We start from the raw sequence: 26873 nt of genomic DNA, 5'->3' as shown, positions 1-26873 counted from the left end.
CTTACATTAAATATGGTCCAAACTCTTAAGTCGTGAAAGAAAGACGCGCACATCTGGACGCGCTCATCTCCTCAAAACCGGCAGCCCATTTCCGCTAAGCGGCTCCTCCTCCCCCCCGCACGCCGCCCAGCAATGGTACACTCCGTGTAGGATGCGTTGAGCTCAATGACCGGCGGACGGTCCTCCTGACTCCTCATCAGTACCACCGGAGGCACACCAAGAAGGTTCGAGCGAGCGGAACCTTCACCCCCGTCTCTTTATTCTCGCCTTCCTCGGCCATGAAACAGACTTTAAGCGAACTCATGAGGATGAGCAGGATATGCCGGATGGTACTGGCCACTTGTTTGGGATCCTTTATTCTGGTCATCTTTTATTTCCAAAGTATGTTCCAACCAGGTAGGAGCCCCCTTGTCTCTTCTTCCTAATGCGCGCGGGCGCGCGTGTGTTTTGCCACCCCATCAATTTGTTTGCACCGGCCGCACGATCGATACGACTTGACGCCAAAGCAAGCGCCTCTCTCCTGGAGCGCAGTGTTGGAATCGATCGGTCTCCGCATTGATCCATTATTTTTTGAGGATATGCCGGCGTGCGCTCGCCGGTAGAAGCGGTGGCATTGTGCCGTTAAAGGCGTGAAAGAAACGAGAACGAGCAGTATCCCCCAATTCCTTAAGGGGATGCGTAAAAGGGCGCACACCAGTGGCGCTCGGTTTGACAGAGGCGGTTCAGTGGTGGTGGGGGGGTCCAAACTGGAAAGCATGCGTTGTCCATGTCCGTGAACGCACCGTGAATCACATCCACGCGGAACAAAGGCAGATGCTGTTTCAGTTGAGCTTGTGGCTGCAGTGGCGCCTTGACTTGCGAGTTTAATTCAACACTTTTTTTGCGTCGTGATTTCACGGTTTTAGTTCTCGTATGCACACTTTGGCCACCAGGGGATAGCGCAATTAAGAACTAAAATGTAAATTGGATAAGATTTTACGGGGTAACACGAAACAGAACGTCACAATTAAACTGCAGTCAAATTGGTCGTTTTTCACAGAGGATAAAGAATATATGCCTATGAGTATCGCTGTGGTCTGTTTTCATGTTACTACAGTACCACCACACAGCTGATAGTTTTGCTAGCTTGTGTTTTAGCATTAAAAGTTATGTCGGTTGGCTTTTATTCCACAACATGTAATACTATCTCTTTTACGTTTCATTTTAGAAACAATCAAGGCTTACATTTTCCTCCCATCCATTTTCTCTATTGCCTTTCCTCATTCGGATTGTGGATGGGTTAGGGTTAGGGTTAGGGTTACCTGGCATTTTTTTGAGCCCACTCAAGTACCCCTCAACTTTAAGGCATTGGTGCTTACCACGAAGGTGTACCACGTTTTTTGTCTAGCTGTGAGAGGCTCCAGTTACCCAAGACCCAAAATGAGAACAAGCAGTCTGGAAATGGATAGACAGCAGTTCTTTCATTCAACTTCTTTCAACTATTTTAGCATTGAGACTCTGTTGGGAATTGCCGTCTGTGTCTGTCATCCAAAAGCAGGTCAAACCAATTCTATTGTGGAATCAATGAAGTTGTCTGATTGGGTAATTTACCCTGTAGTCATTCAAGGAAATGCAGTCAAATGGTTGAGTCACACTGACTCTCGCTTCTGTTAAGATTTTCTTCCATAGAAGGGAGTTTTCCTCTTTCCCGAAGCGCTCGCTCATGTGCTGTGCCGGCGGTTCTGTTTAATATGCGAGCAGCGTGGCGTTGGATCTGATCCATATCAAAAGTGCCTTGAGGTAGCGCTTGTTATGCATTGGCGCTATATCAATGTGATTGAATTTTGCTCATGCGCGCTACGTTTGCCAAAAGAAATCGGCCCGCTCGTCAGTGCAGTGCATCAACGGAGTCGTCGATCAGATTGAAACGATCTCAGGTTCTCCGCCGGCGTTGCGTCACGCTCCACTCACATGTGCGTCGAGGTCACCGAGTTTCGTTTTAACGACAGGCTCCGGGATGCTTCGACCAGAGGACGGAAGGAAGTTTGGCGTTTAAAGAAGACATATGGATTTCTCCGTTCACAATTCGAAACGGTTCCCGCAAGTGTCTTTTCTGAAACCTCGCAGACATTCTTCCGTTAAGATAAACTAAGGATGAAAACCTTTCGTTATTAGGACACCCACGACCGGCAATAACTTTAACCGCTATTTATAGTGTCGTTTTAAAAAATCATTTCCATTACATCCCCTGTAAGTTCCAATCCTGTATTTGTATTCATGTCTGATAACAAGAGTTTGTACATTTGTGTTGGCCGTTCCCTTTCCAGTGATTCGTACGGTGTGTTTACATTCTTTCCCAATGTCGCCGCAGCACAAGGCATACTTGGCACACACGCACCATTGTTTGTCAGATAACGATCCCGGGCCAGCGTCGCCATGGTTGAGGCATGTTTAAGAGCAAATGCCGTCGGGCCTCCCCAGTGTAAACTCTCGCCTCTCTACCAGCGCTGGGGGTTGCGACCTCTTGTCGGAAGCGACAAAAGAAGACACGCACACCGCCGTTGTCCTCGCTCAGTAATGCCACTTTGATTCGACTGCTGATGGCTTAGTTGGATTTGCTCGAGTCGGATTTGTTGCCAGCACTTCCTTCGCTCGTACACAGTATTTCTAAAGTTGTCATCATGCGGTCGTGGTAATTATAACGTCTTTTTAAGCCGACCTAATCATATGTTGTCCGAACCAGTTGGATACATCAAATATTTTACATTCTGGGGGCTTCTGTCGTGACAAAGTCAAATTATTTGGCAGGCTTTAAGGATCCGTTAGGACTAGGAGAGTATCATTTCCATGCTCGCATTTTATCTGATCTCGGTGGAATACGAAACATTCATTAAATATGCCTGACGGGCGAATGAGTCGTGCGTCTCAGGTAGCGGGCAATCACAAATATCGAAAGATCGTAATTTCGCCGTTGATGCAAATAGGCCGCGGTTGGGATGAAGCTTATTGAGTGGCGAGTCGAGGTCGTCCTGTTCTGTCTCCAAAGAAAGGCTGCTTTGTTTTGGTTTGAGTCTCTGGGAATTGAGTTGAATGGCAATCATAGTGACCCCGACAGAGGTCTAAGGACTTTCTCCCTTTTTTGGGTTGATAAGGAAATGTGCTGTGAGCGCTGCTTGTTTGGTTTCCCTCGTGAACTGCCTCTGGGATAGTCAGAAGTCTGTGTTTGTGTGTGTGCGCGTGCTGAGGCTGCAGATCTGCTCCGGTTTCCGCAGCCACGCCACATGCGCGCTGGCGTTTAACATCCCTCAGAGGTTTCGGTGACAAAGCTGCGATGGTCAAAAGCAAAGAATGAGCATGTCTTGGGAAAGAATGAAAGGCTCCGTCTGTGGAATTTCTACGGGAAACTCGAAATTCCTCACCCTCGTTGCCCCGTCGCCGCTGTAGTTGACAAGGGAGGGTCAGCCCGGGTCTCCAACGACAAACATAAGCACAGGTAGCGGTACACGTGCTAGCTAATACTAGCATCAGCCGCCCCCTTGTGGTTTTTACAATCAGGAAGAAGCGTGGCTATTCTTGTTCTCATCCACGAAGGTCTTGCCAGAGTCTCGACCCGGACGTCCCGTTTGTGTGTTCATCTGTTTTTCCTGCCCAGCTGCGCCGCTAAATCCCACATCTAACGTCGCGGCATGGCGGGGGGAGGAGGCTAAAGGAGAGGGATGAACCCCAAAGTTTTCCAGCATCTCCTTTCATGACTAAACCATGCAGATTATCAAAGATCCAGCAAGCACATGTTAGGCACGCTCATAAATTTTGTCTTATTGAATGAGCTCATAAATTACCGCAATGATCACATCAGTGATCGGGATTTGTGAAACGTCACCTCAACCAATCAAAAACGAGATACTGTAAATTGTTTGCATCCTTCCGACACTTAAAAAAAAAGTGAAAATTCCACATCTTGAAGCACTCATTTATTGTGCAATTAAATACCAGATGTGTTTTTTTGTCAGTACATCAGAGGCGGTGACATTAATGACGGCAACTTGCAGAGTCAGCAATCTGCTCCTCCGCATCTGCCCCTAACACCTCATCAAATACACATTAAGTTGTTTAACGCACACATTTCCTAAAACAGCGGCTCATCTTGTTCTCCGGTCATAAAATACGAATAAAAAATAGATAAAAAATCGAGAATGGCTAGTTCTAACTGTTGTGATTTGAGTCCGAACTATTTTCCTGCCACATTTTGGCCGGCTAGCTTTTCTCACAGGCGGTTGTTAAGTCCCCGTGGTCCGCATTTGCGCTTACCTTGCTCTCTCTGCTCACACCTGCCTGCGACCGTCTTGCCTTGAAGTTTGATAAATGACGCATTTGTGCGTCTTTTCTCGGCACGCCGGGCTAAAATGCTGGAAATCGCTCCTCCAATCCGTGCAGGGAAACTCTCAAATATTTTTTTCAAGCCAGGCTATTGTCAGTAACGAAAACTAATGAGCTCCCGCTACACATTAAGTCATTAAGGCTGATCATAAAAGACAGTTGTTAAATGAGGTTGTAAATATTTCCTCCCTGCTACAGAGATTTGCGACTGCCGCTTCAATGTTTCCCGTCAAACTCTTAACAATTAATTACGTCCTTCCACTTGGGACATATTTATAGCAGGGCTGATTTTGAGCATATTTACAGGAAGGACTAAATTGTTAATGTTGACTCAGCTTGACAAGATCATGATGAACCGCTGACTTATGATCATCTGAAGATTTATAGTAAACGAATCGATTCCCCACTTAGCTATCATCACCTGTGTTTATTTACTACAACAGGTCCTCGAATCGCCCTCGTCAAAATAAATCATTCCGAAACGCTACGGTAGAAGATAGGCTGCTGGATTTGAAGGTTAAACCGGGTTAACCCCCCCGCACACCCAATAATTGAGCCGAATTTCCTCCCCTTCAGTCAGCAAAAGCACAATTGTAGGAGGGTAAAGGTCCCATGCGGTCACTAAATGCGCAATCTCGGCAGTGGGAGGGGCTGGAGATGAGAACGTAATCACTCAGCGCCTGTCGATAAATATCGATTCCCTTGTTAGGTCTTCGCCCCTGAGAAGTAAGTAAAGGGGCGCGAGTGTCGTCCATTAGCCACATTAGGGCATTAATAAGAGCCAGGCGGGAGGGCGCCGACTATTTTTAGCCGCTGACGAACGGCTCTGTTGCTCCATCTTAGTGTTTACCTCTGGAGGAGTGGGTGGGCAGGATGGAGAGTTTATGTGTACAACAGCTCAGTATGTCTTCCAAGGAGAACGCCGGAACCTCTACCGAGGTCATAGAGTTCGGGACTCCGTCTAAGCTTACTGATAAATTTTAAATCGACCTCCTGAGATGGGAACGCTAGGTCGCCCCAGCGCACTACTAAAGATTGCGTTCGGCCTTGGCGCGTCCACGCTTTCCGTGTCGTGTGTTGACAGCGCGTGTCCTCGGTGTCCAGATGTAGACGGCGTGCTGGAGGAGAAGTGAATCATGGTTTTAATTAAGAGGACGAGCGCCAGGGCACATCTCATTAAACGTCTGCCTGAGGAACGTTCAGACGACAGTAGCTAGCTACTGGGAGGAGTAACAGTGGAGCTGCTTCTGACTTTCCACTCCACCCTTTAACTTTCCAAATGTAGACATTTTCCAGGACAGGACGTTTCTGGCTATTTGAACACAAAAGGTGCCGCAGCACATGTAGACAGACACAATAGTACTCGCAGGGATGTATTCCGAAAAATCGCTAGTATCACTGCAGCGGTTATAGTTACTTTGGCATGTGCTTGGCAAAAATATTTTCAGTGAATATAAACTAGCTTCTCCCATTTTGGTTTAATAATCCAAGAAGATTTTTAGAAGTCTGGCTGCATACTTTCACAAGCTAATGGCGGTAATGTGATATTTCCCGTTTAAAGGATCTCCTAATGTGACAACTTACATTTTATTGCGGCATTTAAAACTGTTGGAAAATTCTTTCTTGGTTAGCACTCCCGGATTAAGTGTCCTCAACTCGAAATATTGCTGTAATTCTTTTCCTATACGTTCCTATTTTGTCCATCTGTCCGGCGGTTTCTGCTTTCCGAGCACGTTTCCAGCGCGGTTGTCTGGTTTGGCGGGCGGATCGACAAGTGCCGCAATCTTCCTCGCCGCCAGAGTCGAGCCCGGCTGGACCTGTCGACGTCCTCCAAACGGGGTCAGAGCGGACATGTTGGCAAGAGACGAGCAGGCAAACTCTTTTGACTGACTCAGCAAGTAGTGGGTACACACCAACACAGTGCTGTACTATAACGCCCCAATCAAGGGCACCTATTTATATCAAATCAACCTTGACTCGGATTTTTTTCCGATGTCTGGTTGAAATCACTTTTGAGGAGCCGCTTTCAGCATCGCGTAAATGCCGAGTAGGATTTTTGTTACCATGACGACTCGGGTAGAACTAGACCAATTTGACAAATTGGCCAACCGAGTCATTATGTTTTGTCTGGGTGCTGCTATCCAATTGATTATCCGATTATTCAGATAAAAATGGACTTTGTTGTTAAACACAAAGGCATGAATGCAAGGTGTCATATTTATTCACTTTACATGGCCGCCCTTTCACGTGATGTGTCAACAAATGAGAGTGTAGAATTTGCCGATTAATAGAAAATACCGATATATGATAAACTTTTTTGTTTCGATTTTTTTTTTTTCCCAACAGTTTGTAAAGAAGCAATTGAAAAGTCAATAAGTCTTAAACCAAAAATAGTCTTAAAACAATCGATGGACTATATCGGAAAAACAATTACCAAAAAAAACCCATTAATGGGATGGAAAGGGTTTCACTGCCATTGCCATCGATCTGTCCTGTCACTTGATGACTGCATGACCTTCCGCCATGTTTCCACACATCACAAATATAAGATATCGCAGGATGCCTTCAATAATTCAACCGTTGTCCGTCGAGTCTGTTTGAGACGATTAATGTCGCCCGCTCCTGCCGGCAAGCGCTTAAGGTGTTCCTTGCTTAAGTGCCATGAAGAGGACATTGTTCTCCAGTCTACGGCGCCTTTCCTCTTTTGACCACAGACAGATGAATGTGACGGAAACAACTGCCAGCGGCTTCTTGTCCTCCCACCTCCCACTGTGCTGTGCAGATAAAGCATTCTCGGGCTGGCTGTCCATGTGATGTCTATAGCGCGTGTTTGTCATGTACCGATGTCTTGAAGCGGATATTAGATCTTTCCTGTCATCACTCATTTCTTAGCTCTGGCAGGTCCTAAGAGGGCCTCATCCGTCATTCGTAGTTGGAGAAGGCCCATTTGTCTTCTCTTTGTGTGCTTATACATGCTTGATGTCTACCTGTTTCGGGAAATATTTATTTGTGTTAAGGTTGGGGGAGTTATGGACGTCTGGAAAACAGAGAGTGGATCGGGGGGGGTTTAAATGCTCAAAGTTTCAACACCTCCTCCTTTCCCTCGTGCTGTTATCAGCTCATTTTGCCCAGCGGATGGGGTTGCCATGGCGATGGGAGTGAGGACCACGATGAGAACAGACTGGCTGGGGTGTGGCCCAGTTGGGAACATAGCGGAGGTGTGAATCCGGTCTCGGGATTGGAATCTGCCAGCGGGGAATCGGTTTTTTGGGTTTTGGCGAGAATGGGTTGGAGAATTTGAATAGTTCTGGTGCTGGATTGTAGCGGGTATAAATCCAGTTTGCGCTCGGCGTTCGGAATGCTGAAAAGGCGCGTTACTTGTAATGCGAGAGAAATGGAGCGTAGCCTCAGCGCGAGCGACAACCTCGTGAAGTCAGTTCGAAGCGGCTGATGACCCACTTTCGTCTTTATAGGCCTTCAATTGCCACTGATGATTACCTGCCGGGGGGGGGCTCGTTACACGTTTCATTTCGACCTACCGATCTGTGTTCTGTCGCTTGTCATTGTTGCGTGGCACGTTTATAGAAAGCAGCACTGCTCGTTCCGTTGCCTTTGCCATCGTGCGGTTGGTAAAACAGAAGCAGTTGAGCGCCACCCAAAACCGTCCAACAGCGACTGGTAGTGTGCTAAAAAAGGTCTCGGAAGGGAAAAGTGGATGGATGGATCTTCTAATTCTCTCCGCCGCCCTGTCATCGATCCCCTTATTCACACTTTTATACGGCTGTTCCCCCCCACAATCAACCGAGTCCATTCCTTTGATTCGTCTCTCGCAATCTAAATTGTGATGACTCGGACACATGTCCGCCGCCTCGGATCGATTTCCACACGTTCTCCTGCCAAGTCCTCGTGGTCAAGCTGAAAGACAAGATGCAGCCACAGGGCTGCTCCAGAAGCCCTGCACGCTGCTTTTCTTTTCTTTTTTTTTTTTTTTTAATGTCTACAAGCTCGCACACAAACGCTAACTCGCTGGCTCTCCAGCCCTATAATTTCCAATGCTGTCTATTTTAGGAGGTCTTGCAGGGCTGGAAAAAATACAGACGCACTATAATTTAACAGTGCATAAACGTTGAGCAGCAGCAAGCAACTCTAAAGGTACCTCGAATGAGAGACGAGCCTTCGAGCTTGCGTTACCTTCTCGCAAATTTATGATATGAAGGAAATGACTCCATAAAAAGATAACGAGAGAATTTACCAGAAGAGCTGAAAAGGCTCATCAACCAGCAGCTTTTGTTGCGCAATACAGTTTGGGCGAGGAGTTTCGGTTTTGAGAACTTCTTGTTTTTAATGGCCAAAGGCAAACTCCTCGTCCAAGTCGCAGAGTGACCTCAGGGTCAAAACGACTCTTTTCGCTGTCTTCCGTGTTATCCTGTCGTTGCATCATACTCAACTCGGGTTCGTGCTGAAGTAAAGCAAACCGCCAATGGCGCTTACAAAACAGCAGCGTCATTCCAAGCGTAATGAAAGGGCCAATCGGAATGCAAAGTTAAAAAAGGTAACGGCCACCTTCTATTCGCGGTAGCGTCGGTTTCCCGAAAACCGCTCGTTGGCCTCCCGTGCGAATATTGGCGCGTGCAACGGGCAATTTTACCCGATAAACAACCTATTCAAAGAATCGCCTCCCTGCGTCATATTGTTCGCTAACAAACATGTATACGGCGCACGTGCTAATTTTACAAGCCCAAACTATATGCTCCAATTTTTAGTGTGTCATTAAATGTACATTATAGACTCATTGGCCACCATTCAAAGTAGCCACTTATTGCTATATTCCATATATTGCATTCCACTCCCTGCATTTGAGGGATTTTTATAATTACACTGTACATCCAGCTTGTGACATCACTTTTTTTTTTTTTTTAACCCTAATTACCATGGGTTAGTTGTCAAACTATACCAACCTACGACTAAATCCCCCCCACCCCCGCCGAGTGCAATTATCGCACCAACTTGCCTCCTTGACTTTCTCGATTCATCTTCAACTGGCTTGCCTCCCGTCGAGTCTTTAGGAGGTTATTTGGGATGTAAAAGCTGATTTTTTACTTTAGTGCTAAAATAAGAGCTTTGTTCTTGCCGGAGGAGCTCATGCATTTTGCAATAGTTCGGGTTTGTTGATGCCAATGTTTTGATTCCAACAAAATGGCCTCTGATCACACATTCACTTCCAAGCCGATAAAGCTTCTGACGTTATTGTGAGCCCGTTGTTGTCGGGGCGCTCACGATTCAGTGCGAGTATTTGTCACGCCCAGACGTTCTTATTTTGAGGATAAAGCGGTTTGGAATATTTTTGGATTGATGTTTGTGGAAGCTAACTATTTTTCTGTTTTTTTTTTTTTTTGAAAGTGCCACCAAGAAGGCCTTGTCATTATGTCGCAGGGCTCAAACGAGAAACTTTAAAGTTTCACTTTTACAATCCGTGTGAATTGACCCTTTTAAAGTGGGCAAAACCACGTTAAGTGTAGGTTGGACCCAGCCGCCCTCCCACGGCCCATTCGTTCCGCCGCTCGCTGTTGCCATTTACCTCGCATCAAACGACGTCCTCTTGACCCTTTCGATCGCAATCAAGAGCTTCTGAACGTTCCTTTTTTCTTCTCGCGGCTGAGCTTCTGTCTAATCAATGGCGTTCCTTCTCGTGTCAGCAACATTGACATACAGGTGTGCCCACTGCTGTTTTCTCAGCGAAAGCAGCAAAAGTGGCAGTTTTAAGGGGTGAAATCTGGAGCGCAATAAATCAAAGCCGGTCCACAGGGGCGTATTTTAAAGCTCCCTACACTTAACTGTCTAGGTAAAAAAAAGAAATACTCTAACCATCTTTATTATATCCTCTGCGGACTCTGCCTTTGTGATTTATCGAAATCAATCTTCTCCCTTTCACCACCATGTTTTTTCGCTTCTGGAATTGCAAAACCCTTTCAGGGTTTTTTTTTAGGGGGGGGGTTCTCCACCTCTAAATTTAGTCCCTGAGGCCAGCTGCTCCCCTGGGGGTTTGTCTGAACTCCTCCTCCTCTTCATTCCAAAAGCACGGCTGCTCGGGCCACACCCAAAGGACTGGTGGGATATCGGTTAAAGACAAACAAGTGTGTGTATGTGTGTGTGTGTGTGTGTGTGTGTGTGTGTGACTCTACTGTATAACATACTCTCATAATAGCATCGGGAGAACTTACAGTATATAATGTCAGGTTGTCATGTGACCAGTTTGAAATCCCATATCTTGAAATATCATTGGTCAGCCATATTTCATGCAGTTTTTTGGGGCTTTTCGAAATCATTATAGGACCAAGATTTCGGCTAAACATAGCCAATTGCTGGGCGCAATAAAAATTAATTCAGTATTTCCACTTCAGCGTATAATTCATCAAATTAACCCGAGATTTAATTTTCATGACTAGGAAAACATATTTTTCTAATTAAAAAACACTCCAATTATTTTTCTGCTCCCCGAAAACGGTTTTTATTAATATTTGCCAATTTATAAAAAACAAAAATTACAAGAGTGTAGGTACATTTCTCAGGTGACACGCCAAGTGTGAGAGACTGTCTGAAATACTGCCGCTGTGTTTTAGCCTTGTACGACTCTGACTCATTCACACACACTAACACACTCTCCCGCTTTGTCAGGATGTCATCAGATATTTTACACCCTGCCTTTTTGTGCTGACTCGGGCTTTCCACTCCACTCCACTCGACTCTCTCTAGGTCACTCAGTCGCTCCTCTTGAAAGGCTCACTGTCGGCCCAACTGACGTAGATGAAGGCCTTGTGTCAACAGCGCGGCCACGAGGCAGTGACGCTAACTGAAACGCAAACGCTCAAACACGTGAGGCGTGTTGTTTGACATTTCGACGTGCTGACTCTGTTTCTCACGTACAGCAGATACGTCCATAGGCCCCAGAGCACCACGGGAACCCCGAGATGAGACCACTCACATCTCCACAGGGTGCGCCGTAAAACCAGCGCCACTTCATGTTTACTCAGCTCCTGCACATAAACTATTTGATGAGAGTTGCTCAAATAAGATGCTGACTCGTGCAATTTTCCCCCCAAACACTGTTTGAGGCTTTGTGCGTATTACATTCATAAAAGTCATTAAGATAATCACGAGTAAAGAAAATGTCGTTTTATAACGAAAGAAAAATTCCGATTCCTCGTGTAAGTACATCATTAAGCCTCGCAATATGTTTGTTTACCCCTCCCGGGACGAGAGCGTTGCACGCGTAGCTGCCGACGCTGTGAACGAGGGATCGGATTGCTGTTGGGGGTGAGCGCTCCTGTCTCATTAAGTTCTCGCACAACCATTTGGATGATCACAAAGCTTTGCGGAGGAAAATGTAGCCGTGATTATGAGCGGGAGTCGCCGCCCGTCTGGGTATTAAGCACCGTGCTTTTTTAATTATCCTCCAATCACTGTCTAATTAGCGACAGTAAAGTCCCAATTGGGACTCAAAGGTCGGGCGCACAGAGGCGCACTTTGTCAGGCACGCCGTAAAATGCTTCATGTTAGCGCGAGATCGCTCTCATGTGACTCCCCTTGACTTTTTGCGTCTTTAGAACATTCCCAGATAAGCACAATGCATTCATGTGATGATGACTTTGTCAAGCAAAATGACACTGTTGCCGTTTCTATAAATACAAGCCCGAGTAATTCTAGCTTACATTTGCAGAGACAATCAGGAGTTTTTTTTGCCACATATAGGGCAGCATATTTTGGCAGGCTGCAAATAGGAATGGTGCATTTTTGTTTTGGGTGTAGGACCCAAAAAATGTGCATAGCCTCAAACTGGTTTTATTCCTTTTTTTTTTGTGTCACTGAGCACACAGAAACTTTGCCCAGATATTAAATTATTTAATTACATTCATTAAAATTATATTATTTTTTATTTGTTATTTAATTTGTAATTTTCTATTTTATTATATCATTTATTAACAATTGTCCTGATTTTATTTTTAACTCCCCAAATGTCACTGTACGTTTTGTGTGGTGGGGATTCCCCCAAGGGGTTGCCTGGGAGGTTTTTATTCCTACAAAGCTATCAGGTGGGACCAACCCGACTTGGAAGACAAATTGGGTCACCCGCCGCTTAGGTAGACGACACACCAAGAAATCTATTGACTCCTCTTTTAGGATTATCGGATTTTCTTTTTTTTTTTTATTTAATCCAACACTAGCGGCAATGTTATAAATCACACAACAAAGGCTCCGGATTAGTTATAAAACTTCACGGCTGAATAAAACCAAAAAAGTAGTCCGATAAAGTTTTTTTCTGATTCATTTTCACAGCCATGTCGCTATGTTTACATTTGTGCCCCCCCCCACTTGTTGCTAGGCAGAATTTATCAAGCCACCACCATCTGTAATGGCTAAATAACTGCCTTACTGAATCACTCGCCTATAAAGTCGAGTCGTTCAAATACCACGAGTTCCATTTAAGGGAGTGTTTTGGGGCTATGTTGACTCGAGCATCTTTGTATATTTGGAAGCGACTGAATGCGCTTTTGATTTGCACCCCAGCAAAGAGTCCTTTTAGCACAGCCAGCCCCCACATGTCCTCATCCCCGCTCAATATCGCAAGCTCTTTCTTAAAAGAATCTCTGGGCTTAGAACTCATGAATTACTCACAATCTCTCTTCTTTTTTTTTTTTTATATCTCGCTTTAGATGTTTTATGCATAAGGACCCCCGAGTGTCGACGCAGAGGACCAGGGAGAACTCAAATGATTTTTCTTTGAGTTGAATTAAGTGCTAGTGCACTTCTCTCCACGCAATCCTGCGACAGCTTGACTCGTCAAGCCACGGGGATCTCCTTAATTCTTCTCTCGCTCCTTTCGAGGCCAAAGCACTGAGACGTGGAATGTGTATTTATGAGTGAAAATGCTCCAGTGGGTTCAACGGGGGCAACTGCCATCCTTGCCTGTCATGACCCCCCCCTGCAGCGATTGTATCACGCCATCTTTTTTTTTTTTTTTTTTTGCACCGTCTGCTCCACTTCCCAGCCGTCTCGTGACCGTGACTTTTCCACGCTTAAGCACCCTCTGACTGATTCGGCTCACGCTTGACCGCCTTCCGACCCCTCCTCTATTTTGCCACAGATATTTTTATGCCAGTAGAAGTAACACACTACACTTCCTGTAATCCATCAAAATCGCCGTCGATTCTATTCTAGCAGCCGGCTGACGTCATTGCGATGTTTCTAAATCCACACTTCTCTAAAAAAGTGTGAAAAGACAGTAATTGTACGCTCGTCAATGCGTCTAGCATGTGTCCCGAGTTTTCCAAACATCTGCGGTTCCGTCGGGCTGACGATTGGCAGTGAGTCAGGCAGTGAGTGAGTGGGCAGCTACGATCTTTGGAGTCCTGGGAAAAAAAAAAAAAACGAGGCGGTGATGTCATTTTCGAGACTAGACAGAGGTTGAAAATGAAAAGAACAGATGTTGGAGGTGCTTACTCATTTCGAGTCGTCGCGATGGTTTTGGCCCAGTTTCTTCTCACCGCTCGTGGTGCAGGTGCGCCTCATTGAAATGAGTGAACTCATCCCTCGTATAATGAATATATCATATAAAAATTCAAGTGAGCGACTCTCTGAACTCCACGCAATTAGACGCAAGCAATTGAAAAGCCAACTTCCCCATAATTTGTCGCCTTTAAATAAATGATCCTTTCGGATCCAGCCCGGTTTTTATCACTGCGAGTAGCAAGTGGCGTTCAGGAGCGGCGCGTCAATAATGGAAGCCTTCTCATGTTAAATGAATGAAAGCCCGTAGCTGTGCTCGCCAGAGGCTTTTTTGGATTGACTGAAACTTGCCTCGCCGCTCGCCGCTCATTAAAAGGAGCTCGGCTGGCACGTCTAATATGTTTAACTGGCCTAAAACATCCATGGAAATCCAGTTGAGCACTTTTTGTTTAGTGGGGGTGTCTGAAAATTGATTATGTTGGCAACATGGAATAGACTGTGTGATTCGGTCGTCATGGCAACAAAAAGATGCATTAGCATCAGTCACCTTTTGTCACGACTGACATTTCCTCTGACTCTAATCCGCCAGTCAACGTTTTGTCAGATTTGATCTTGTAAAAGCAGCGCGGCATTATCGGATCACGTCGCCGCCTCCTCCGGTTGCGTACAACCTCAGGTGAGGAGCGCACAAGACAAAATGAGTCTTATTATCACCGGCGTCGTAATCATCATTAAGTGGGATTAGACTCATGCTGCCAACCTTCGTCTTGATTGCTTTTACGCACACACACAGTTGCACGCAAGCGTTAAATGAAGTTGTGCCAACAACCCCCAATCACCTGCCTGGCAACACACACACACTCAAGTGGTAGTGGCTGCCAGCGTTTAGTCCTAATCATCACTTTTATGCGCCGGGCGAAGTGGCTCTCCGCCTCGTCTAACTGTGTAGGTAAGATTAGTCACAAATGAATCTCCCTCCAGAGGCCCATAATGCTCCGCTGATAGATGGCAGTAGATGTTGACTACCGAGCCCTGACTGAGCATGATTTTTTTATTATTATTAATATTTCCCTTTTCCGCAGCGCTCCAAAAATTAAAACAACAAAAATTAAAAATCTGACAACAAAAGACTTTGAAACTATTTTGAACCATCCATCCTGTGATTGGAGAGTTCTTTGGCCCATTCCAAGATGAATGTTGCAGCACAGCCTTTTTGATTTACGGCGTTGAGGACGCTTATTGTCAAATGGCTCTTTGTCCTTTCGCCTTAAAGGCAAGACACATGCGCAGTTAAGGTTTTATTGTGACGTGGTCTGCCCACCGCTGACCTTGGTAGACCACGTTGCCCCCTTTAGCCGCGCTGTGGGATGCAACATTAAGTTTTACTAGGGCACCGAGGTTGCCATCGAATGACGAAGCCGAGTTGGAATGCTCCCAGCTTTTTTTTTAAAGCGCTAATAAATTGAAAAGGGGAAATGTCGTCGAGAAAGTTCAGCGGCGTGATGGCAGGAGATGGAGAGTCATGTGACCAGGCATCATTTTTTTTTTTTTTGCAGGTCCCAGTCTATTAGTTTCATGATGTAGCTATGGGCTGCCAAATTCACCATCAGCATCATGCCAGACGGACAGGAGGGGGGGAGGGGCTGGTTGAAGAGTGCCGCAGTGTGGAATATCTTGAAAATTAGGTTCAATAATGAAATGCAAGGCTGAAGGCAACCACAGTGGATTCCTTCTATCATCTGGTGTCAGGTCCCTGACAAAAATGAAGGTGCAGGTTAAATCATGGCGAGGCAACTGATCCGGTTTCCATGGTTACCTCCATTTTTTCACATTATTATTTTTATAAAATAGATGCCAAATCAGTCGTAATGCAATCTACTGTAAAAGGGCAGATTAGTCAGCTGCACTCTTTTTTTTTTTTTTTCTGTGCATGTGCAAAAATCGGGTGTGTACCTGAAGGCATCATAAAAGCCATTGCCATGTGGAATTATTTCAAATTGTTTGTTTGTTGTCTTGATGGCCAGCCAGCATAGCAAAAATCAAAAAACATTCAAATACTGCACAGTGCATAAAAAAAAAAAACTGACTGAGTGGGTTCAGCGAAACAAGTGTTATCTTGATTTCTTTTGACATCCGTCATCATTAACCGCCAGCTTGCTGTTACTCATTATACAGCATTCCACCTCTTCACTGGTAATTTAGCATGCTAGTGCAGACACGCGTGCATGTGTTATGTATGTGCAAAATCCCCCCCGTGGCGTTCGGAGGTTATTCTTTCAAACAATTCAGTCCCCTCCTGGGGTTTGGACCAATGGAGTAACAGTTTCACGCAGAGTCACAATCATCTATTCTTCCACGTTTGGCTCGAATCACTGCAGGAGAAAAAAAATTGCAGGCCGTCAAAGCAAAATGTAGACCTTCCCTGTGCCAATAGCGAGTGGGCGCTGGCAGATTTGCATGTTTGCAGTCAACAGATTTGTAAATTGACAGCAGAGCGCACCAGCAGGTGCGCCGAGCGAGCAAATATAGATTCCGAGAGAGCGCGTGATGCGGCAGGCGCACCCTTTGAATGGAAATCAGGTTTCGCTTCTTTTAATTGCTTTTTAGCGCTCGTCGGCGCTTCCAAATCGGTTACGGCGATGTCGTTTTGTTCGCGTGATTTACGACAAGGGTGAACTTGGAGTAACATTGAAGCAGTGGGATGACGTTCGTTGGATGAACGCGCAGCACCATCGGCAGAAAAATCGGGCCGGAAAACGTTGACGTGAAGCCTATAATCAAGTTTGGCGCAAGGAAAAAGTTTCAAGTTGAAGCCTCCAAACGCAAATCCATCCAGCTGTCATTTATTATGCAGGTGTCTCGATGGGAGCAACATCTTCTCATCCATGAACATGAGCTCTGCAAAAAAAAAAATTGATTTGGATTCTCATTAGAGGATTATTCTCATCAGCGTTTTTCCACACAAAGTAATCCGAGAGGTTCGTTTGAGTCCGATGAACTTATTCGGTGTCTCGTTTGTGTTTTGCAGTCATGCGCAGGAATCCTTTTGTGGCGGAAGGCTGCTGCGGGAAAGGCTCCCGCAACGCCCTTCAGGAGCTCTACAACCCCTCCCAGGTAGGAAGGAAGGCATCAGCTCTCGCCTCATGTTTCCACCGTTTGTTTCGTGCCGTCTAGCGTGACCTTCGCCGCCCCTCGTTTGTTCTCCACCATCTGGCGGAGGTTTGAGCGCCAGAGCAGGTGGAGGCTTCCAGTTGAGCCTTTTGAAAAATCGTCTATACAGTTTGTGCTCACAATTGTTTCTAAATATGTATTTTTTCAATTTAAAAAAAAAAAAATCCTGAATGGAAGTCATTGATTTCCATTTGGAAGTGTTGAGTTAAGTGCTTTATTATTTCCCGCGGGTAATTTTTACCAGGGACCTGATTATGTTCGACTTTGGAGCCTCCACCATCTCGCTGACGGTTGTTTGGTGTCTGATGGGCAAACAGCCCAAGGTGATGCTATCACAGTGATGGATTGCATCCTCTTTTTTCTTGGCGCGCCGCCGTCTGCTTCATTATCACGTGACGTCGTCCTTTACCTCCAAGGCTCTCCTCATAACACCCGTCTTCGTTCCTTCCCATTTTTCCATTGTGTGGAGATTAAACAAGGCGCGAGCGCATCTCGGCTTGATTTTTCGTTTTTTTCCACGCGTCCTCGCTCATGTGAAGTCCCATTGATACGGTGTGTGCGCACGCTGGCCGCGGCCAGAGTAAACTCGACTCGGGCACCCGAGGTCAAGAGAGAGGGAGGTCTGTCCGTGCTCGTACGAGGATCACTTTGACTCGGAGGATGCCAGAGTGTTTCACCTTGAGTGGTCAGGGTTGAGGGAAAGATAAAGATTTCATGTAGAGGCCCATTTTACGAGGGGGGATAAAGTTGGATAGTATGCAACCGTTTCCGCCGAGACTTTTTTTGGGGTATTTTTAAAAGCGGACAGATGGGCCCGGGGTCATTCAGAGGCGAGGGGAAAGATGGTTATTGACAGTAAAGTTGAAAATGAGAGAGCTCATTAACCTTCTTATAAGCCCGATGAAAATCTTCCTGCAGCTGATCTCGGAATGTAAAGTTATTTCATGATGATTGCGTTTAACATATCGCACTAAAGCTTAAACGGCCCCTCAGGCCAAAACGTTTCATTGATCGTAATTAAAATCAGAATTCGTTGAGATGCTTCGAAGCAAGCGGCCACAAAGGTTATCAAATATTATGTTAAGCGTCATATTATGTCTCCCCGGTGAGCCGGCAACGGAAAGTAAAAGTAATCAGCGGCCAGGCCGCCGAGGCACGCGGCCGACGCTGTTATTACCGAGCCGGCCGGGCGCAATTAAATGTTGATTCAGAGCTGACAACGTGGGTCGGGGAAAATCATGTGCAAATTTGTGCGGGGTCCCGCCGCCGATCAGTATTTCGGAGAATTTTAAACAAATAACATCCAAGTATGAGAAGCAAGTCGACTTTCCATGAGCTTGGACCGATTACAAATGTCCCCTTTAATTTGACATCGGTGATCCAAATTTGCCACATTCCGACATGAGTTTCTGCATCCCGGTCGGAATTAGTAGCCTGCTTCGGTTTTATTTTACACCAAAAAAAAAGACAAATCCATGTTGGAACATTGGATCCTCTCATTACTCACAGGTTGGAATAGAAATGGTGAGATTTCCAATTCGGGGACTACAATAAGGATTACAATATGACTCAACGCCTTCTTTTCGTTGATGTGACGCTCATGAATAGCAGCAAATTAAAAGGTCATCCTTAAGCTACAATGTGAATGCCAAGGAAATCTTTAATTCCTCCCGTTGGCTTCCCGAGAGGTAACCGAGCGAGTCTCGCTCTTTGATACTCCTGCTGTAATTACATCCTCCATTTTCTCTCGCACGTACAAACGGCGCCGGTCCCCACGCCCACGTGCACAACTGCGCCGCGGTCCACAGATGTTCACACGCAACTTTTATCTTTTTTTTTTTTTCTATGTCCGTGTGGTAACTTTAGCATTTGGTCCGCCCTCTCGAACATGAAATGAGCTCAAGACACGAGCCTTTGCAGCTGTACATCTAAATTGCTTCTTCTGTTTTGCTTAGAAGTGTTTTTTTTTTTTTTTTTTAATTGAAATCTCAATGCACAAGTTTGGAAGATAGAAGAAAAGAAAAAGCCAAAATGTCCACATTGTCCATCCTTAATGATGTGTCCGCATTTCTGTTGTCAACTCTCCTGATTAAACGCATTGTTGTGTAAGCCAGTCAGCAAGTTGTCACTGAAAGGAAGACGTCCGCGTTGAATTTGAAGCAAGTCCATTTAGAGTCGTGACAGTGACGGAGGACGCGTTTGACAATTCGGAACCACGCTCATTAACGGAAACTTCATTCCCGACCCGGCGCCACTCAAAGCTGAGTGGCTCGGGAGACGCTTGTTTGTGTTGAGCCGCATGAATATGAAACAGGACATCAGCAAGGAACGAGAACAAGTCGCTCCTCTGCTGAAATGGAGGTAAATAAAAACATTCTTAAGGGGGGGTTGAATGTCACGGCCAGTCCAGATGGAAATGTCCCACTGAGCCGGCTTTGTTTCCATGTTAGTGAATTTAATAGACATCGCCACTAATCTCTGGCGCCCATATCACTTACCAGGCCAGGCTCCGCCTTTTAAAGCCATACACACTCAAAGTCACAGATGCTACACTAGAATGTGTACAGTCTATGAATGGGGAAGATATAAACCTGACTTGGTGTAAACCTCGTAGATAGCTACGACTTTCACTTACTTACACTTTGTGTCCTATATGAGTTGCTTTTTCCTTTTGCCCGCTATTTTGAATCGCAGCGAAGCAGAACCGACCACTATTAAGAACTGTCTCGTAAAATCCTCCCTGCACAAAATGTGATAAGCACAGTGCATAGCTGCACATAGATTGATGCGGCACGTCTATTTTGGGCTCATTTGCTTTATAGAAACTTGACACAAGAGCGAAAACTCTCCGGGGAAAACTATTTTAAAAAAAAACGTCTGCTGAATCCGTCAGCGCCGCGCCAGGTTGCGAGCGTAAATGAGATTGGAAACACTCCAAAGTAAAGATGCACTCGGTTAATTGAGAGACACAGTTTAGTGAGGAGGAAAATGGGAATAAATGCCCAGCCTCGCATTCCTCCACTGCCGCCCAATCGCAAAATAATTATTAAAAAAAAAACAGGAACGTTTTAATCGGCAAGAGGAGAAAATTGTCTTCAAACAAGCCACACATTCATCTTTTCATTCTCTGAAAATAAAATCTTCTCAATGTTAGTCCAGGTAAAGCCTTTATTTCCTTCCCTTCATCTTCCTCATAATCTGGAGGCGTCGCAGCTTTTTCAAGTTATCTCGACGCATCCGCTCCATGCTTATTTGACATTCATAACATCGCTCAGGGGCAATAAATGTGCTGGAGCAAGGAAATTAAAAAATGAGACATGTGGAGCGGCAGTCTCTTCAGTCACTTATCGTGGAATCAACAGCGAGCCACCTGTTTATTGTTGGCTCGCTGTATTTTACAGACCCACCCATGATCCACAATATAAAACATTTAGTTTCCTTAAACACAGTCAAGTTACTCAAACGGACTTTTTCAAAGTATTCCTTTGTCAAATCAGTCTTTGTCAAAGTGAATGAAAATCCAGACAAATAGCCCTGAAAAAACAATTTGACAAAATAAGCCCAAATCAAATAAAAAAAAAATTGTAAACTGAGGTTCCGCAAGGTTCCACCTTAAGTGACCTGCTTTTTTTCAAATTCCATTTCCTATTCATGTGGTGCTGTTGATGAACCGCAATATTGTGGAGGGAAAACCTTTAATGATTTTTCCTCGCCACTCATTTGAATCTCCATTTAATTTATTCCGGAGAGAACAAACACTCTCACGGTAACTAAATCAATAGTCGACAAGAGTTTGATCACATCAAGCCGCACACGGCAGGTTTAAGGCTCCTCTGACAGCCATAGGAGATGAAATGGCATTATGGGATGCCGCTACCGGTATTGTTTTATGACATTTTGCCAGTTGTTGCTGAATTAGCAAGCAAATTGCTTTCCGCTCCCTCGTGGGAACAACTTGACGCGGCCGAAGGTCAGCGGCCTCCATCAAGGCTCTCGCAGCCGCTGTATCGACCCGTCACGCTCTTGCCGATCCTGCACTGGAGGAGATAATGCGTGCACTATTCTGCCGAGGGGGAGATCCAACCCCCCGCCCCCCCCCTTATTAATTACACCGTCTGCCCTTCTTCCGGGACTGAGGGTCTTGTGCTCGCTGCTCCTTTTGTGTGAATTATAGCTTCATATGTCTGTGAGAAGAGAGAGGAGAGAAAAAAAAGGGAGATTTCCATTTCCACTCTTTGATACATGGGCAATGGTGTGAATTGGGAGAAAAAAATCCGACATGTTCGGAATCCATCAGCCCGCACGCCCGGCAGAAAGCTTTTAACGGGTTCGTTTGATGTGATATGACAGGAAAAAGCCAGAAAAATGTAACCGTTTAAATCAGGTTTAGTGGGACTTAGACAAGATGTCAGGGCCCGAGAAACATGCAGCTGAGCTTTTTTTTTTTTTGGAATCAAAGTTAAGCAAGGATCCATGTCGTGTGCATACAATATGTACTTTGAATCTGACTAATTAATTAGCAAGCATGTTAGCAGGCGGATTATGGCATCGCTATTAAATACATCAACACAGCTTGCTAATCGAATTAACATAGGGCTTGGTTTTAATGAATGTAAAAATATTAGGGTTATTTTTTTAACCACCCATTTTCCAAGTTTGTCAGGTTGCGGAACTGACCACAGAGAAGCTCACTCATGCTGTCATCGGAATTTAAGAGGAGGTGGGCGGGGGTGGAAAACGTCTGTTTGCGCTCGGGCTTACAATGAATGGCTCGCTCACAGGCACGTCATACAAGCGAGCTGTTCATGCGGCGTCGGCCTGCAGATATTTCAGGTCTTGATGGAAGCAGCTGTGGGCTGCGGTCGGCACACTCAAAGGCCACGTTTGTTGGCAGTGGGAAATATGCAGGCGGCTTGACAATCCTTTTAAATTCCTCCTGGAGGCAGGGGGCACTGCCCCGTGGGGGAATTTCAACCCCCGGGGGGGAGGGATTCATCAAGAGCAGGAAAATTCTTATCCGCCTCCGGAGCAGTGTGAAAGCCTTGAATAATTGCTGCAAATTTAATGGTCACTATCTCCTGCTGGTTGTATTTTGAAGCATTTCCCCCTGATCTTCTCTCACTGACCAGCCCGAGCTGTCGGGGGCGGCCATCCTCCACCAGACCCGACGGGACCAGGTGGCGGACTCGTGTCGGGTCTACAGCGCGTCCAGCCGCAAGCGACGGGTCCTCACACCTGGAGACCTCAAGCACCTGGTGGTGGATGAAGACCACGAGCTCATCTACTGCTACGTCCCCAAGGTGGCCTGCACCAACTGGAAACGCGTCATGATGGTGCTGACGGGCCGGGGCAAATACAGGTGGGACCGGAAGGCCGGCAAGGAATACTGGATGGGCTCTTACGGTTCTTGATTCTTGCCTTCCGCAGCGACCCGATGGAAATCCCGTCCAATGAGGCCCACATCCCGTCCAACCTGAAGACCTTGAACCAGTACAGCATCGCCGAGATCAACCACCGGCTGAAGAACTATCTGAAGTTCCTGTTTGTCCGAGAGCCGTTCGAGAGACTGGTGTCGGCCTACCGCAACAAGTTCACCCTCAAGTACAACTCGTCCTTCCACAAGCGCTTCGGCACGCGCATCGTGCGGCGCTACCGCAAGAACGCCACGCAGGACGCCCTGGCCAACGGCGCCGACGTCAAGTTCAAGGAGTTCGCCGAGTACCTGGTGGACCCGGCCACCCGACGCGACGGCCCGCTCAACGAGCACTGGCAGACCGTCTCCCAGCTGTGCCACCCGTGTCATATCCACTACGACCTGGTGGGCAAGTACGAGACCCTGGAGGAGGACGCCAACTACGTCCTGCGGCTGGCCGGCGTGGCCGACTTCCTGCGCTTCCCCAGCTACGCCAAGTCCACCCGCACCACCGACGCCATGACGGCCCAGTTCTTCAGCAACATCAGCACGCCGCAGCAGCTCCAGCTCTATCAGCTTTACAAGCTGGACTTCCTCATGTTCAACTACTCCACGCCCACCTACCTCCGGCTGGACTAGGAGGGAGCCCGTCTCGTTGGAGTCGTCTGTGTTTTTGTTTCCGGCGAGCTCCAATGCTTATTTGCACGTGAGAATGTCAAACCAGCTCATTTTTTTGGATAGAATGTGCGCGAAGCAGGTCTTCCAGCCGGACGGAACGAGACTTGAAGAGTCTTAGTGATGCTCCTGGCAGGTTTCAAACAAACCTTCTGCTTGCACCCTGAACCCATTCGCATCAAGTGCACGTCACGACTGGCGCCCGCCTCGTTCGACTCCCGACCCTTCGAGGAAGAGACATCCCGGTCGGCGGTCGGACGCCAAAGTCGACCAAATATTTTCAAAAGATGTTCTATTAGTGGCCTGCTCGCTCGGCACCTCCGAGAGCGTCGTACCGAGTGGCACCCTTAAGAGCAGGCGGCCCGGCAGACACTGGAGCTCGTAAACCCGCCCGCGGACGCGCAGTAACTCTCCTCGTGCTTATTTACTATTTTATTGTCTTCGGAAGCGTTGCTGCGAGACGGCAAGGATTATTTAAACTGCTTTGTCTATTGACATCATAGAGTATTTAAATTTTTTTTTCTTCTATTGCGAAGCGTTTAGTTTGTACGATTTTTGTGCACATCCACACCCAGCTTAAGAATAGTTCTCTCTGAGAATCCTCCGCTTGTAAATGTGATTAGCGCTGCCGAGCGACGTCAAGGTTGGTAACGACACTCTCCATCACACTGTAAAGTGCATTACACACAGAAGGGAGTCTTTGTAAATCCCAAACCACTCCAGCTCCCAAGTCAAAAAGATATTTTGGGGGATAGCTCTTGCAGTTTTTATTTTTTCTTAAGCACTTGACTTTACAGCAAGACATAATTATTTTCAACACGCAATTATGTCCACAGCGAGCGCTCTTGAATTTTAATGAATGTTATTCTAATTGACTTATCGGACCACCGCAGCAACAGGACATGCAAAGAATTTTCAAGTAGGGTTTGTTTTTTTTCTTCCCCCAATCACCACCACGCGGCCCTAAAGCAGTACTTAGTTCCTCGTACTCATCTCTGCAAAAAAGAAACGCCATGCTGGAAAAAAGATATGCGCATAAATAAAGTGCAGGGGATACAAATTGCTTCTTCCACGCAGTAGCTTCAAAATTGTGTCTTGAAGAAAATGCTTTTGTGAATGTTTTGGGTGGGGTCATGTTATGAATGAGTGGATCTGTGTCTGCACATGGATGCTCACAGGAACATTGGTGATGAAGCCTTGACTACACACACACACACACACACACACACAAATTGTAAATAGAACACTCAGTAGCACACAAGTCCAACTGTATAGAACCCATTTACAGTATTATTTCAGTTCATACTTGTTTTGTACAGATGTGGTCTTCACGCAGGGTAAGTGCGCCCCCTTGTGGTCATTCAGTCTTGGTGCCCCTGCAGCAACAACAGCAGGTTCCTCCCCCCTCCCCTCTTCGCCTGTTTTTTTTTTCTTTACTCCCGCTGATGTGCTGATGCCGACTTACTCAGCACTCGTAAAGCTGAGACGCGACCTCGCCACTTTTATTTTTGACCTTCCTGACTATGCCGTTCGTTTGGCCCCCAGAGACGTTCCATTCTTCGCTCCATTTTAGGAAGCTCCAGTCTGCATGCTGCCGTCTTCCGCCTTGTGCTGAGAAGGGACATGCGGTTAGGAAAACATCCCAAATCCTCAAGTAGAAATGATTGACTTTGTTTTGGCTGCTTTTGTCCCTATTCTCAACTCTGCTGTCTGCATCAAAACCCAGCCAACTGCCCCCCCCATCCCCAAACGATGTCTATTATTAGACTGAATTATATACATACAGCATTTACTGTTTTGCTGAAATCTCCAAAACACACGGGAGAATGTTTTTTCCTTTCAAGAGAGCAGTTGACGATCGGGTTTTATACAGTATTTATGCCTTTATTTTGCTATTTATGCACAGATGAACACATTTTGTACAGTAGTGAAGAAACGATTCCCTGATTCCAACAAATGTTTGCAGTCACAAATGAACAACAATGAAAATGCTCCAAAGTGGACAGTCATGGAGTTTATTGGGCGTCTCTTATTAGGCGTCGTCAATTCTGAGAGCCTGCTTGCGCATAAACAAGATTGATCGGAATCATTGAAAGAGTCACCAGGGGCGGGGAGAGACAAAAGATGACCAACAGACGGATTGTGGTTGGAATGTTGTGAAACATATTGTTTCGATATTGTGGTTTGTCAGTGCTGTTTTGAATAAAATAAGAACAATTTGAGTGTTTTTTTTTTTGTTTTTTTTTTTGCATTTGTTTATTGCTTAATATATGCTGTGTCAAATTTGTGACTGTACAGTGACGATGTGAAACTTAATGACGTCACCCACGGACACTTAAAGAGGTGCACTGCACGAGGTAAAATAAAGGTTTCACCCACATTTTTCCCACTTGAAAGTGGTGGTGTACCTAATGAAGTGTCCGTGTGACGTCACAGATCAACCAGCCAATGAGGAGGAGGAGGCGAGGGCGGGTGGGGCACATATCTCATACAGTTAAACTTTGACCATGATTATTCCCTAATAAAGTGGCCTGAAAGTGGCGGTGTACCTAATGGAGTGTCCGTGAGTGACGTCACAGATCAACCAGCCAATCAGGAGGTGGGGGTGAGGGCGGCTGGGGCACATATCTCTTTCAGTTAAACTTTGACCATGAGTATTCCCTAATGAAGTGGCCTGAAAGTGGTGGTGTACCTAATGGAGTGTCCGTGAGTGACGTCACAGATCAACCAGCCAATCAGGAGGTGGGGGTGAGGGCGGGTGGGGCACTTTTCACTTTCAGTTAACCTTTGACCCTGATTATTCCCTAATGAAGTGGCCTGTTATTAGGTACACTTGAAAGTGGTGGTGTACCTAATAGAGTGTCCATTTGACGTCACAGATCAACCAGCCAATCAGCAGGTGGGGGTGAGGGCGGGTGGGGCACTTTTCACTTAAACCAGGGGTGTGGACCTCCAGTCCTCGAGGGGCCGCGTTCCAACATGTTTTCCAAGTGACCCTCGTTAAGCGCACCTGCGTGAAAACTTTTAGCTTCTTTCACGTTCTGAAGGAGCTAAAAGTTTTCACGCAGGTGCACTTAACGAGGTGATGTTTTTTTTTTTTTAGGGTGACTGTATTATGTTCTTGTACAAGTTGAACATACAGTATAATATAAGTGGAGCTGGAAACCACAAATAAATACACGCTGTCCTGATTGATGTTAGGACTTGGATTAAAGTTTTTTCATGAACATAATTTAACAAATTTGCCATGGGTGTCGAACTCCAGTCCTCGGGGGGCCACGTTCCAACATGTTTTCCAAGTGACCCTCGTTAAGCGCACCTGCGGGAAAACTTTTAGCTTCTTTCACGTTCAAAAGGAGCTAAAAGTTTTCTCGCACCTGCACTTAACGAGGGAATGTTTTTTTTTTTTTTTTTTTTTTTAGGGTGACTGTAGTATGTTCTTGTGAACAACAAAGGGTGTGGCACTTTTCACTTAAACCAGGGCCGTGGACCTCCAGTCCTCGAGGGGCCGCGTTCCACCATGTTTTCCAAGTGACCCTCGTTAAGTGCACCTGCGTGAAAACTTTTAGCTTCTTTCACGTTCAAAAGGAGCTAAAAGTTTTCACGCAGGTGCACTTAACGAGGTAATGTTTTTTTTTTTTTTTTTTTTTAGGGTGACTGTATTATGTTCTTGTACAACAAATTTGCCATGGGTGTCGAACTCCAGTCCTCGGGGGGGCCGCGTTCCAACATGTTTTCCAAGTTACCCTCGTTA

At 46.0% G+C, this 26873-nt stretch overlaps 1 protein-coding gene across 2 annotated transcripts; it reads left to right on the top strand.

Annotated features, from left to right (window-relative positions):
* Nucleotides 1-150: 150 nt before the first annotated feature.
* Nucleotides 151-25341, top strand: chst11 (carbohydrate (chondroitin 4) sulfotransferase 11). 2 transcript variants are annotated; one of them, XM_088367042.1, is made up of 4 exons: nucleotides 151-381; nucleotides 16889-16974; nucleotides 22161-22390; nucleotides 22459-25341. In XM_088367042.1, the coding sequence occupies exons 1-4, from the start codon at nucleotides 279-281 to the stop codon at nucleotides 23081-23083; spliced, it is 1044 nt and encodes a 347-aa protein (XP_088223168.1). In that variant the 5' UTR covers nucleotides 151-278; the 3' UTR covers nucleotides 23084-25341. The 2 variants fall into 2 exon arrangements, with proteins under 2 accessions (XP_088223168.1, XP_088223167.1); XM_088367041.1 differs by having other exon boundaries at nucleotides 152-396.
* The last annotated feature ends 1532 nt before the right edge of the window (nucleotides 25342-26873 follow it).

This window comes from Syngnathus floridae, chromosome 22 (assembly GCF_059516105.1).
Source record: "Syngnathus floridae isolate MCC-2025c chromosome 22, RoL_Sflo_1.0, whole genome shotgun sequence".
Classification (NCBI taxonomy): Eukaryota; Metazoa; Chordata; class Actinopteri; order Syngnathiformes; family Syngnathidae; genus Syngnathus; species Syngnathus floridae.
Note: the sequence above shows the minus strand (reverse complement) of the source record. Positions and strands in the feature narration are given on the sequence as shown.

Excerpts from the sequence above, each read along its gene's own strand:
- chst11 (XM_088367041.1), top strand. The coding sequence starts at position 279 with ATGAAACAGACTTTAAGCGAACTCATGAGGATGAGCAGGATATGCCGG. Across the intron at positions 397-16,888 it reads CCAAAGTATGTTCCAACCAG|TCATGCGCAGGAATCCTTTT; the intron begins GTAGGAGCCCCC and ends TGTGTTTTGCAG. Across the intron at positions 16,975-22,160 it reads AGCTCTACAACCCCTCCCAG|CCCGAGCTGTCGGGGGCGGC; the intron begins GTAGGAAGGAAG and ends CTCACTGACCAG.